General features: G+C 56.7%; 2 protein-coding genes across 10 annotated transcripts in view; both read right to left on the reverse strand.

Moving 5' to 3' along the window:
• ARHGEF10 (Rho guanine nucleotide exchange factor 10) overlaps positions 1 to 13,723 on the reverse strand; it is a 72,304-nt gene that overhangs the window by 56,067 nt on the left and 2,514 nt on the right. For 7 of the 8 annotated variants that reach the window (XM_032468356.1, XM_032468355.1, XM_032468354.1 and 4 more), the window contains exon 2: positions 6,152 to 6,234. In XM_032468356.1, the coding sequence (XP_032324247.1) occupies positions 6,152 to 6,234 (83 nt within the window). Of the gene's footprint in view, positions 1 to 6,151; positions 6,235 to 6,907; positions 7,098 to 13,723 lie in introns of all 8 variants that reach the window. The other variant, XM_032468357.1, reaches the window with a different exon arrangement.
• Positions 2,609 to 6,020, reverse strand: LOC116659963. Of its 2 annotated transcripts, XM_032468371.1 has the most exons (3): positions 5,108 to 6,020; positions 4,758 to 4,902; positions 2,609 to 4,395 (listed from the first exon to the last, which is right to left on the reverse strand). In XM_032468371.1, exons 1-3 carry the CDS (start codon positions 5,404 to 5,406, stop codon positions 4,321 to 4,323), a joined length of 519 nt encoding a protein of 172 aa, XP_032324262.1. In that variant the 5' UTR covers positions 5,407 to 6,020; the 3' UTR covers positions 2,609 to 4,320. The 2 variants fall into 2 exon arrangements, with proteins under 2 accessions (XP_032324262.1, XP_032324261.1); XM_032468370.1 differs by having other exon boundaries at positions 2,609 to 4,902.

Consider the following 13,723-nt stretch of genomic DNA (forward strand, 5'->3'; position numbering starts at 1 on the left):
TGGGTTAGGCTGAAATCGAAGATTACAGAACAAATTTCTCTTCTCACTTCTAGTAAGTGGCTGAGTTTCATATTGTAATTAGATGTGAATGTCGAAGGGTTAATATGCTTCAAAAAATTAGCGTGTCAGGTAGAAACACGTCCTGCAACCTGAAGCAGACAGCAATATATTCATTGTAGAAAATCTGCAAAATGTAGAAAAGCACAAAGAAAGCGCCAATCGCTTGCAGTAGGTCCAGAGACCGCACTTGTGCGTGCCTGTGTGTGAAGGGAGCGGTGGAATGATCAAAACCGAGGTCTTTTTTAAAACTGTGGTAAAACACACAGAACTTCAAATCCCCCGTCTCGACCATCCTGAAGCAGAGGTCAGCGACACGAACACATTCGCACTGCTGTGCGCCCACCACCACGTCTGTCTCTGGAACCTGCCCAGCCTCCCAAACTGGGACTCTGCCCCGTTACACGCTAACTCCCCGTCCCCTTGCCCCCCGCCCCCCCACCTACTTTCCGTCTTAAGAACTTGACTCCTCCAGGGGCCCGCGTGAGCGGGATCAGACGGGACTTGTCCTTCATGTGGGTCCCTCTCACTGAGCACGATGTCCTCGAGGCCACCCCTGTGGTGAGTGTCTCCCTCCTTCTCAAGGCTGCGTGATGTTCTGCTGTGTCCAGACCACAGTTCCTCAAACAACCACGGCTGACGGACACCTGGGCTGCTTCCTCCTCGGCTACTGTGAACAACGCTGCTGTGGACGCGGGGGCACGAGTGTCTGTTTGAGGCCCTGCTTTCAAGTCTTCTCGGCATAATATACCCAGAAGTGGGGCTGCTGGATCGTATGGTAGTTTTTTTTTTCTTTTTTGAGGAACCTCCATGCTGCTTTCCACAGTAGCTGCACCAATTTACATTCCCACCAACCGTGCACAAGGTTCCAGTTTCTCCACATCCTCACCAGTGTCTGTTACCTTCCAGCAGACGAGCATGAAAAGACCCAGTTTTTCAATTAGACTTACGTTAACTTAGCATGTCAGGAGCTTTTTCCCACGTTACTGACTGATCTTCAACAAAGTGACTTTAATGGTTTCACAGTATCGCACTGTATGAGTGTCATAATCTGAACAAATTTTCTAGTGTAAGACGTTGGGGCTGTTTCTTCACAAATATTCTTACAGTCAACTAAGTAAAGATCTCTGATTATTTCCTTAAGATGAATATTCAGTGACAGAATCCCTGAGACAAAGAGCATACAAAATCGTACGGTGCTTGGTTTACACCGGCTGTTTACCATCTGAAGGTGACCACCTCCGGGAATACCTCCCCGGCAGAGGGACTCAAGGTGAGGTCATTGTGGACGGAGCAGGTGGGCCCCAATCCAGCATGACCATGTCCCCGTGAGAAAGGGGGGGACACGGAGACACACAGGGGTCACGAGTTGACAGGGCAGAGATGACGAGGCTTCCACACTCAAGCCGGGGAGAGGCAAGGACACAGCCCCCCCAGGCATCTGTAACGACAAATGACACTCCAAATGGAAAGCTTCCACGCAAATGGGACTCAGCGGTCATCGGCAGGCTGGGTGACTCGGAGGAGGACGCCTCTCTGAAACACCTGGCTCCCAATTCCACGCACAGAAGAGGCGGAGGTGGCCGAGCACGGCTGAGGGTTCTGGGGTTCGAGGGGTACCAAACAGATGAGGTGCAGGCACCCTTGGTCTGGGAGCCAGGCCAGGAGTGTGGTGTGGAGGGACAGACCCCACCCAGGATGGGGATCCAGGGCACAACAGCCACACGCGGAGCAGCCCAGAGTCAGAGCCGGAAGCACCAACCTCTGTGCCCTGCAAGCCACGGCTGGCATCTGGGCTGTAAACGCGCCCCCTGCCCAGGCCAGGAGCCCCAGGAGCTCTCACGACCCCTCCTGGAACCACCCTCCTGGGGCAGCACCGTCACAGCGCGCTCCCGACTCCCTCCCACCGGCTGGCAGACTTTCAGTCCCTGTGCGGCTGGACTGTGTCCCCAGATTCATACACCGGACCTCAGAACACGCTGTATCTGGAGGCAGGGCCTTTAAAGAGGTGGTAAAGGTGAAATGAGGCTCTTGGGGTGGGTCCTGATCCCACAGGACTGGGGTCCTTACAAGAAGAGGAGGTGAGGACACGGACATGCCCAGGGGGACGACCACGTGAGGACATGGCAGAAGACGGCCGTCCACCACCGAGGAGAGAGGCCTCAGGAACCAGCCTGCAACAGTGTCATCTCGGCTGTCCAGCCTCTGGGACTGGGAGGGACCGGACGTCTGTGGTTTAAGCCCCCTGGCCGCGGTGTTTCTTATGGCCTCCGCAGCAGACTGTCCTCTTTGACGGGCCCCTTCCCTCTGCCCACCCCCTGGAAAGTCAATTCCAGTCCTGACCTTCTCCCAAGGGGCCAGGCATGCCCACCCCCGTCCTCATCCACGTGAGGCCCAAACAAAGTCTAGACCCAGGCCCCCCAGAGCTGCAGACTCACACCCAGCAACCAGAGGAGCCCCGATGCAGCTCACCCCAAACCGAGCCGGTCCTCCCCCGCCCCCTCCCTCCCTGTCCCCATCCCCATCTACCCTCCCAGACGACAGGCAGTGAGGACAGCCTGGCTCTGGTCCCCCGTCCTCCGGGGGAGCACGCCGGCTGCAGGGCTCAAGACAGAGGGTGAAGCGGATGAGGGGAGGTTGCCCCATCGGGTCATCCCTCCTCTGAGCACAGACAGCCCCCCAGGACGGCTACAGACCCATTAACAGCCTTTACAGACGTGCCACAAAATAACACATTAAGGAAATGAAAGAAGAGTCGCTCTCAAGTTTGGAGATAAAAGCAGCGCGCACTGTGGGGGGCTCGTGAGACCACAGTGGATCAGGACGTGAACGCTTCATCCGCGCTACGCTTCTCTGTTTCCTTGCTTTGCAATTCCCTTTACTGTTACGAAGAGGAAGCACTGCAAGGAGCCGCAGGCTGCGAACAGCCCCACCAACAAGGCTCCATTCACGGCCGGCTCGGCCCGCGCGTCACCGCGGCTGCAGCTGGAACGGCAGGGTCCCCTCGCACCGCCCGCTGCTCTGCTTCCGCCTGAGCCCGCGGCAAGCCACCAGGCTCCGGGACCGGCATGACTCGCCGTCCAGTTCTGCCATCAGTCACGGGGAGGCTTAGCTGGTGGCGACGTTAAAACCTCAAACTGCGGCCTGTGCATCCTGAGAGACCCGGGAGCACCCTCCCATCCGACGTCCACATCCCAGAGCCCCTTTTACGCTGAGGCGCTGAGGGCCTCCGCTGGCCACGTGTCTGCGCGCCTGCGGGACGTGACCCCTCCAGTCTCCACCCAAAGTGCGGGGGCAGGGCTGCTCCTGCTCCGCTGTCCCCAGGGGAGGGGCTGACGCTGGAGAGACACACGCCTGCGCCGCGTGCGCGGAGCCCTCAAAGCCCGCAGGGTCCTCTGCCACACAACCTGTGCCCAGACCCCGCTCTACCCTGACAGTTTGACTTGTCACCAGGAAGCTCCTAGAACAGGCACAGGTGACAGATGGACACGGGACAGTTACCCCACCCACACCTGTAACAACACTGCAGACAGAACACTACGCAGCCATCAGAAATGACAGCCGGGAAAACTCCCAGGGACGTGGAAAATACGCGACATAAAGACGCACAGTCAACAATGTTAAAATGAACATCCGATGGCGGCGATCACGCAGAGTAGAAACTCGAGGAAAACCCAGAGAACCGATCAAAATGTAAGTGCCAAGATGTCCCAGTGGTGCTGGGAGGAGCGACCTCGGTGACTTCCAGCCCCTTCGCCACGGCGTTTGTAAGAGGACAGTTTCAGTTTAATAATGAGGGAAATTATAATTAAAGCACCTCTGAATCATCAAAAAAGGCGCCAGGCCGTGACCCCGCCACTAAGGGCACAAGTGTTAATTACCCAGAAAACCACGCAAGCATCAGAGTGCCGTCGCACGTGAGACGTGGCACTGACACGACTGACTTGTGGCCTGACTCTGCACCAAAGTCAGAAGCTGTGCGCTGGGCTCTCAGCCAGGAGACGGCCACCGGCCTGGGGAGCCGGAGACAGCCCTGCACCTGCACCCTCGGCTCCCCCACACTTGCAGGGTCCTCCCAGGCCCCCGGGGGAAGCCTTCCAGGCGGACCATGAACAGTGGTCCAGGAAGAAGGTCCCACCTCCTCCAGCCCTGAGTCAGATCCCAGCGAAGAGGGGCCCTGAAATGGGACAGGGTCGGGGTGTCACCTGTGGAGGGCCTGGCAGGACTGGCCGCACCCCAGAAGTGAGCGACAGGCCCTGCTGGTCAGACTCGCTCATGAATCTGGGTCGGAGGAGCACTTGGTGTGCGAGCAGGACAGGGTGGGGGTCGGGAAGCAGCCTGCAGGGCGGAGAGGACGGAGCCCACTTGCGGGAAACGCGATGAACTCTGCCCGCACCCTCAACGCGCCTCCAGTTCCCTCTGTGGGGCCCCTCGTTCACCTGTTCTTTTCTGTCTCTACTGAGGTGTGAGTGACACACAGAAACTGTGTAAATGTCAGGTGCACGGCCGGGTGCTCTATGAAACCACCACCACCACAAGCAGCTGGGTGGCCTCCACCCCAGTAGGCGCCCCGGCCCCTGGCACGTGGTCTCATCGCTGCAGCCGATCGGGGACGCGGCCTCCCGAGCCTGGCACAGGCCTGGCCCCATCTCCCCTGATAGGCGTCCAGCCGTGAGCCCCGTGCCCGCCGGCCCGCCTACCAGGGCTCGGTGCTGCTGGGCCGCGCCCTCTCCTCGCCAAGACCGAGCACAGAGGTGCCTCTGGGAGCGCAGGCCGGGTGGACGGGCGTCTCTGCAGAACCGGGGGCGTGACTGGAAGGCCGAGTGGACACTGGCCGGCTCGCACCTGGACACGTGCAACGAGGGAAGGGCAGGAGTGGCCACCTCTGGACGGCAGACGCCTGCCACCAGATCTGAGCCGCTTGGACATCATCCGGCCCTGGACACAACTCCCCCAGCAGCTGTGACGCCCCCAGCACCTCAGGGCCCTGCAGCCCCCCGCCCCATCCCGCCCAGGGCCGAGGGGAGGGGAGGGAAACACCCGAGCTCACAGCTGCTGCCCCCGAGAGACAGGAAAGCGACAGAGGCCCGTTCCAGTGAAACGCCAGGAAGGAAGAGGCGGAGGGCGGCCGCGGGGGAGTCCGCTCCCAGGCCCAGTGCCCTCGGCCTCCCCCGAGCTCTGCAAGCGCACAGCCTGTCCCAGGAGGCGGGTCCAGCAGGCAGACGGCGGCCAGGCCGAGGGGACGCAGGCCCGTCCCCCAGCGGCCACAGGAGGACACACCCTCCAGGCATTGTCCAGGCATCGCTGCTCTGATGGGGATGAAAACTGGTGCTTGTCCGTCTGCCTCATTTGCAGTTAGAACAATCACAGCGGGATCTAGCCTGAGACCCCAGAGCCAGCCACTCACACTAGATGAAGCCGCTGTGAGAGCAGGCCGGAGTGCCCGGAAACCGGGAAACCCTGCTGGGGGGGGAGGCCAGTGGCCTGTGTGTGCAGCTTCCCCCCAGTATCTCCGGTGATGACTCTGCTCTAGGGAGGGGACAACAGGACACTTCAATGTGCACCCCCCCTTTCACATCCTTGCTCAGAGAGGGAGGGAGGGAGGAAGGAAGGAAGGAAGGAAGGGAAGGAGGGAGGGAGGGAGGGAGGGAGGAAGGAAACAGGAAGGGAAGGAGGGAGGGAGGGAGGGAGGAGGCAGGAGAAAGGGAACCTGCGAGCAGCTCAGCCAGCAGGTGCCCGGTCGGCCACAGGCACACGTGTTTGGCGAGCTGCGGTCCGGCCTCAATTTAGTCTCTGAACCAGGAAGTCGTCCACCCGTCCCCCAACCCAGATGGGCTTCTGATGTTGAGGTAAACATACGGGACTCTAGATACTGGCGTGTGCACTGCAGGGAGGAGGGGGCTCAGCCAGGATGCCCCCAAAGTGAGGGGCACAGGCTGAGAGCACGGGGCACCAGGGCTCCCCCTCAGCGTCTGCCCAGAACCCCCTCCCCAGGAGTGCCCACCCCATGCCCCAACCCAGCCGCAGCAACTCAGTGATTCCCAGAGCCTGGGGTCCCGGGAAAGAGCCCCCATCCGCCGTGACCCGCCGTTACCTTCTGCCGCGGGAGCGGGGGGCCCTGGCTGGTCCATGTCACCGCCGTCCACCTGGCTCCTGGGCCTCGGAGGAGCCGGGACCCTGTGAGGATGAGACACGCCGTCAGGGGTGGGTGGGGGGACGCCCACCGACCACCTGAGGAAAGAGGCTGGACTTCATTCACAACTGCAATTGAAGAACTGCCACCTACTAGTGGAAAGGCTGCAAACCTTGAAATAAGGCTCAGGGCAGAGAGCGGCGCAGAGCTCCCAGAGCAAGACGCCACCCGGACCCGCGCCAGGAGTTAACTCGCGCACCAGGGGTTCACTGGCCAGACCCCTCCAGCCCCCGACACCCTCAACTCTCCGCTTCCTCTCGCACATGCTTGGAGCGGGGAATGAAGACAGAAGCCCAGTATTTCTTCTTCCTTCAGCTTAATCTTCATCAGCTTTGAGTGAAGAACGAATTTCTGAGGATTACGGATGTGCTGTTTTCTTAAGCCCTCGGGCCTGGGCCGGACCTCTGCAGGCCCGCCTTGTTTCCTCTCTCCTCTGCCCTCCTGTTTCCTTAACGTGATCAGAAAACCTGGGTCTGAGAGCGAGTGAGACACTAGCTAAGTTGTGAGAAGGCAGGTTCCCTGGCTCCGTGGAAAATGTCCCACGGAACAAGTGCCCTGTTCAGGAGTGTTTGCACCAGAACAGGGGCGGGAAGCAAACTTTGCTGAGACAGGCGAGCTCTGCCGAATCACTGTCCGCATCAAAGAACCAGAACTCACCCTCAGAGCCCAGAGGCCAGGACAGCTACCCGGACGGCTACCCAGACGGCTACCTGGACGGCTACCCAGACTGCTGCACGGCCGTCCTGGTGGTCCCCCCTGTGGAGGACGACGGGCACGCCCCTCGTGCCTGCGTGGCACAGTCAGGACTGGAACCCAGGCCCGGGCACCTCGGTCTGTGTGCGCGACCCTGTAAGAGTTTCAAGCAGACCACAACGCTCAGGGACACTTTCCATCCCACATCCGCATCCCCAGGACACCGTCTTCCTGAGACGGGAGCTTCCCAGGAAGGTGACACACATAACCTGCCTCCGGGTCTCAGGCCTGGATGTCGGGGCCCCGTGTCTGCTCCTGGCACACGCTGCCCAGCACTGCGCCAGGTGCCACTTCCGCGTCAGGACCTCCCAGCAGAGCCAGAGAGCCTGCCCCACAACACCCAGTCTGTCCAGGCCTCCCTGTCACTTCCCACATCACACGTGCCCCATCCAAGAACAGGCACAGAGCACACCAGCAAAGGGCGGTTCTGGCCCAGACCAAGGACACCGAGCAGAGTCCTCACCCCAAGTAACCGGAGGAGGGAGGCAGTGAGGAGGGGAGAAAGCAGGAGACACCCCTCCACCGGGGCCCCAGATGCCCAGCAACTTCTCGCATAAAGCAAGTTCCAACTTCCAAAACTCATCCTCATGCATGAGGACAACCAGCCTCAGGAGTGGAAGGAACTTGGGAGAACCCCTGGGGCTGAAGTCCATCCCTGGGCGTTCCTTGCAGGGCCATTCGCTGCACCCCTGGTGCAAAGTCAAGGGTGCCCCACAATGAGGCCCCACCCAGGGGCTCACTTCAAGCAGGAGTTCCCCTCATTCATGGGAAACGAGCTAAATGTTCCACAGAGAAGGAAGAGCGCCATGTGATGCATAATTACACCAGTCGCTGCAGACGAAGCCACTGTCCCCCGGAAGTTCAGTGGAGCTTTTCATCACGTGTCCAGACAGCACCTGCAATCACCTCTCCCTCACGGCCGTCCCTGCTGCAGGGGGGCGAGACACCCCGAGGCCAGGAGGAAGGAGGACCGAGCCGGAGCACAGCCCCAGCGCAGGAGCAGAGAGCGCCTTCCTGAGGAAGATGGAGGGAAGGGCAGGGAGAGGCGGCCAGCCTGCTATGGGGGCCTGTCCAGGCTTAGAGAGCATCCACAGAAGGTGTCTGATCAGGGGACTGCTGTGGCCAGAGTTGCCTTTTTGAAAGGTCATAGTGGCATCAGGTGGACAGGGCATCGGGGAGGAGGGCCAGGTAGAGGGAGGCTGCCCCAGGACGATATTGGGCAGGAGCCGTGGCTCGTGGCCCCGATGACGGTGGAAACAGGGAGGGGGCGGCACAGGAGATGCATGGAGAGTGCGGCGGCAGCAGCCACGTGGCAGGGATGGGAGCCTTCCACGAATTTCCCCATTTTCTGTCTACGCTTGACTTGTGGTTTCACCCCATTGTGGGAGGAAAACGTGCTTGATACGACTTCAACCTTCTTAAATTTATCAAGACTCGTTTTGTCACCTAACTTGTGACCTATCTTCGACAATGCTCCCCGTGTACTTTACAGGAACATCCACTCTGCTACTTTTGGATGGAATGTTCCGCACATATCTACTAAAGCTCAGTAAAGCTGCAGAATACAAAGATGCCAGAGACGCCAGAGGGAAGAAAATGACAGGCCAATATCCCTGAGGAACACAGATTCAAAAAATCCTCAACAAAATACTGGCAAACCAAATTCAGCACTACATTAAAAGGATTTATCCCAGGGACGCAAGGATGGCTCAACATCCACAAATCCATCGGTGTGGTACACCACATTAAAACAACGAAGGTAAAAGTCGTAGGACCACTTCAACAGACTCAGGAAAGCATCTGATAAAAACTCTCAATACAGTGAGTACAGAGGGACTGTACCTCACATAAAAGCCACCTAGACAAACCCACAGAAACACCATCCTCAAGAAGGGGAAGCTGAAAGCCTTTCCTCTAAGATCAGGAGCAAGACAAGGATGCCCACTCTCACTACTTTCATTCAAAATAGTATTGGAAGTGCTATCCAGAGCAATCAGACAAGAAGAAGAAATAAAAGGCATCCAAACCAAAAGGAAGAAGTAACATTGTCACTCTTTGCAGATGACACAATATTACATACAGGAAACCCTAAAGATTCCACCAAAAAATTGTTAGAATGAACAATGTCAGTAACATTGCAAGATACAAAATCAATACACAAAAGCCTTCTGCATTTCTATACACTAATAATGAACGATCAGAAAGAGAAATTAAGAAACTAACCGCATTTACAACTGCATCACAAAGAAAAAATCTGGGGAAAATTTTAATAAGGAGGTGAAAGACATATACACTGAAAACTACAAGACATTAATGAAAGAAAATGAAGACACACATAAATGGAAAGATTTTCTGTGCTCACGGATTTGAAGAATTAATACTGTTAAAATGCCTATGCTACCCAAAGCAGTACAAAAATTCAGTGCAATACCTATCAAAATTTCAATGGCTTTTTTCACCAAAACACAACAAACAACCCTAAAATGTGTATAGAAACACAAAAGACCCCAAATAGTCAAAGTAATCCTGAGAAAGAACAAAGCCGCAGGCATCACACTTCCTGGTCTCAGACTGTGTTACAAAGCCACGGTAATCACAACAGTGTGGCACTGGCACAAACAGACACATAGACCAACGGAACAGGACAGGGAAACCAGAAACAGACCCACACTTCACATGGCCAACTAACCTACAAGAAAGGAGGCAGAATACACAGTAAGACAAGGATGGTCTCTTTGCCGAAGAGTGGAGGGAACGCTGGACAGCTACGTGCAAAAGAAAGAAATTGGACCACTGTTTACACCGTAAACAAAAATTAACTCAAAATGGATTAAACATTAGAGACTGAATGTAAGACCTGAAACCACACATCTCCTAGAAGAAAATACAGGGGGTCAAGTCCCTGACATCGGTCTCAGTGATGCATTTTTGGATTTGACACCAAAAGCAAAGGTAACAAAAGCAAAAATAAACAAAGGGACCACATCAAACCAAAGAGTTTCTGCACAGCAAAGGAAAACCATCACAACGTGAGAAGGCACCCTGCAGAAGGGGGACCTACCTGCAAACCATCTAGTAAGGAGATAACGTCTAAAATACACAAAAAATACCCATACAGCTCAAGAGCCAAAAAAACAGCCCCTCTGATTTTTCAAATGGGCAAAGGAGATGAATAGACACGTTTCCAAAGAAGACATTCAAATGGTCAACTGGTCCACGGAAAGCAGCTCAGTCTCTCTAATCATCAGGGATGCAAATCAAACGCACGATCAGCTAACACCTCACACCTGTCAGACGGCAGTCATCGAAGAGACGAGAGGTAACAAGTGTCAGTGAGGATGCGGAGAAAAGGGAACCTCCTGCACTGTTGGTGGGAAGGTAAACTGGTGCAGCCGCCATGGAAAACCGTATGGAGGTGCCTCAAAAAATTAAAAATAGAATTGCCATCATATCCAGCAATCCCATGTCTGGATATTTATCCAAACAGGGTATCAGAAAGATATGTGCACCACCTCCATTCATCACAGCATCATTTACAACAGCCAAGACATGGAAACAGCCCAAGTGTCCACTGACTGATGAACGGAGAAAGATGTGATTCACACACACACACACACACACACACACACACACACACACACACACACACACAGAGTCACCATGGAATATTACTCAACCATAAGAAAGAAGGAGATCCAGCCATTCTCAGCAACAGGGATGGACCCTGCGGACACTAAGCTAAGGCAATAAGTCAAACAGAGACAGACAAATACGTATGCCCTCACTTCTTTGTGGAAGCTTAAAAAACAAAACAAGTTCATAGATACAGAGAGCAGACTGGTGGTTGCCAGAAGCAGGGTGGGGCATGTACAAAATGGGTGAAGATGGGCACAACGTGCAAACTTCCAGTTACAAACTCCTAAGTCCTGGGATGTGATGTACTTATGGTGACTACGGTCAGTGATACTGGACTGCATATCTCAGACACGCTCTCACAAACGAGTGCCACCAGCTCCACTGTGAAGGCCACCTCGGCCTCCCCGCCTGAGCCTCCTGCTCCCACCCGCTCGGGACAAAACCAGTTCCGCCCTCCCTCACATTCGCAGTGTCTGATCTGTCAGCAAATCTCCTTAGTTCCACCCTCAGAACAGACCAGAATCTGACGAGCCACTCTCCCTCCCTCCAGGGCCACCCTCTGTCTCTTGCCTGACTTACTGGAGAAGCCTCGTAACTGGCCTCCCTCCCCCCTCCTCGCTCCCCTATAACCATCTCAACACAGAGGCCAGGAGGCCCACAAACACACAAGTCAGATCTGCCTGAACCCTTTTCTGTCACTGCTGCCTCCCTGAGGTCAAGCCCTGTCTTCCTCAGTCCCAGCACCACAGCCCCCAGCCATCTCGCTGCTCCAGACACACTCCTGCCACAGAGCCTTTGCACCTTCCGTTCCTTCCACCCCAAATGCTCTTGTGTGGATGTCAGCGCAGCTCAATCACTCATCCTAAGATCTTCACTCAGTACCGCCTTCCCAGCGAGGCCTCTCCTGGCCCCTGCCATGGGTCCCCAGCCCCGCCCCTTCAGCACCCCCAGCCCCACCTCCTGCTTTACCTTTATCCTCATCTCAAGTACCGTGTGCTTTCCTCATCTCTCTTCTCCCCCAAACACCAGGACATCAGCCCCACAGAACAGTGCTTGGTCCATCTGCTCACTACCTAGTCCTGGGACTGAGGACCCTTAGGACCCACCACCTGGTAGGTGCTCACGAAACATCCGTCAAATTAACAAGTCATTTCCAGACTGGCAGGTGACACGTCACAGCTTGTTACGCGACCACATGCACCTGTTCCCGTTTGTAAAGAGGCTAGTCCCTTTTCCTCAGGGCTTTTTTTTTTTTTTTGCAAGTGTAAGAACTTGCTTTTAAAAACGCATGAGAACAAAACAACACTGAATATATGTCCTCAGGAGAGAAAGCCCCAATGGGATCGCTGGCAGGCGCACACAGCCTCCTTGCCTTCCGGGAGTCCTCGCCCTTCCTCCTGCAAACGGTGGAGAAGGGGGCGCTCTCCAGGGCGACCAGAAGATGCTCCCTGAGGCCTGGCTCTCCTCCGGGCAAAGGCAGGCGCAGGGACCGCACACTCTGGAGGCAGCCCCGCCTCCCCCTGCAGCCCTCGGGCTGGCTCCCAGGTATCCCCAGCGCCTGGCAGGACGCCGCCCTCTCGTTCCTTCCTGTGAAGTCACCGGAGCGGTGCGTGTCTAAACGTTTTTCCAGAACAGAGGCTGGCAGCCGGCCCAGCGGGCTCCCAGGCTCTGCTCCACGTCCGCCTCTCCAGGCCCTGGACTCTGGGCCACAGACAGAGACCCGCGTCCTCTGCAGACCCCAGGACCCGATGGCACAGGTCTGATTTTAGCTCCACTGAAAAGCGGTGAAGATGGAGCACTGACCCTCCAGCACCGCTCTGGGCCAAGCGCTTCTGCTGAGTCCACAGAACCGCGGGCAAGGCCAGCCCGGCTTCTCTGACGGACATGCGTCAGCACGGCCGCGTGGCCTGCTGAGTCCAGCGCTCGAGGACAAAACTTCGATCAAGTTCCTACCACTCTGCAGCCAGAGGGCTGGCCGGGCCAGGAGCCACGTCCACGTCCCCGGCAGGAGCAGGAGGCCCCACACCCAGCCCGCCGCTCCCGCTGCCAGGCTCGGACCTGCACACGCCGTCAGTAACAGGCGCCGGATTCCTTCCACCACAGCTCAGCGCTGCGGGCTCCGGCTCCGGACGGGGAGCACGGGCGACTCTGGAATCCCTGGGCTGTGTCTATGCCCGCCCATACGGGACCCATCCGACCCCATAGCCAGTGCCTACCCCCTGGAGCCCTCCCCGCTGCTGCTGGAGTGAGGCAGAGCCCGGCCCGGTCCAGCCGAGGAGCAATCCTCTCCGTGTGCTGCAAAGGCCGCCGCGTCCTCCCCGAGACCGAGGCCCTGCAACCCTCGAAGACGGAGACCCAGTAACCCTCAGCACAGAAGCAGCCTTCCAGCTACATGTTCTCACAGCCTCTGAAGTCGGCATCACCTGTCTCTCCTCCCTTCACAGAAATAACGCAAGGAACAGAATAAAACAGCAAAAGTGCACAGCACACCCTCATCAAAATGTGAGTCCTGTGCCATCAAACTGTTATCAACACGTGCATCAGCTCTGACGCTCCCCACCAGTGAGCAACGGCACAACTTCAAAATCCAGTCTGCGTTTGACTGTGGAGTTTAAATGGCCACGGCGCTTTCCAAAAAAACAAAATGACAAGGATGTCCACACATGAGGTCTGGTCCCCCACAGCCAGACAGCCTGCCCGGGGCCCAGGAACAAACAGCAAAACCTCCATCCACGAAGCAAAGCCCAGGCCCTTAGACCCAGACACACCTCACGTGCGGAAGGTCCTGGGCTCCGTGGAGCCGTCAGTGCACAGAGAATGCCGGCATCCCCACCTCTTCCTCTTGTCGCCCCCCTAAAATCCCCAGTTCAGGAGTCACAGGGGACTCAGATGGGTAACTGGCCCCGGGGGGAAGGCTGGCTCAGCCGGGCACGTCCGGTGGGACCACCATGGTCACTCCTGCCCGTGAGCCGTCTCCACAGTCCCTTTCACAAAGGCCACCGCAAGGCTTTGGATGCTGTATTTTACTTTAAAAGACAATTTCTAGCATCAGAAAGCAGCCAATGGAAGACAAAAATGTTAAAC

The sequence above is a fragment of the Camelus ferus genome, chromosome 26 (assembly GCF_009834535.1).
Source record: "Camelus ferus isolate YT-003-E chromosome 26, BCGSAC_Cfer_1.0, whole genome shotgun sequence".
NCBI classification, from domain to species: Eukaryota; Metazoa; Chordata; class Mammalia; order Artiodactyla; family Camelidae; genus Camelus; species Camelus ferus.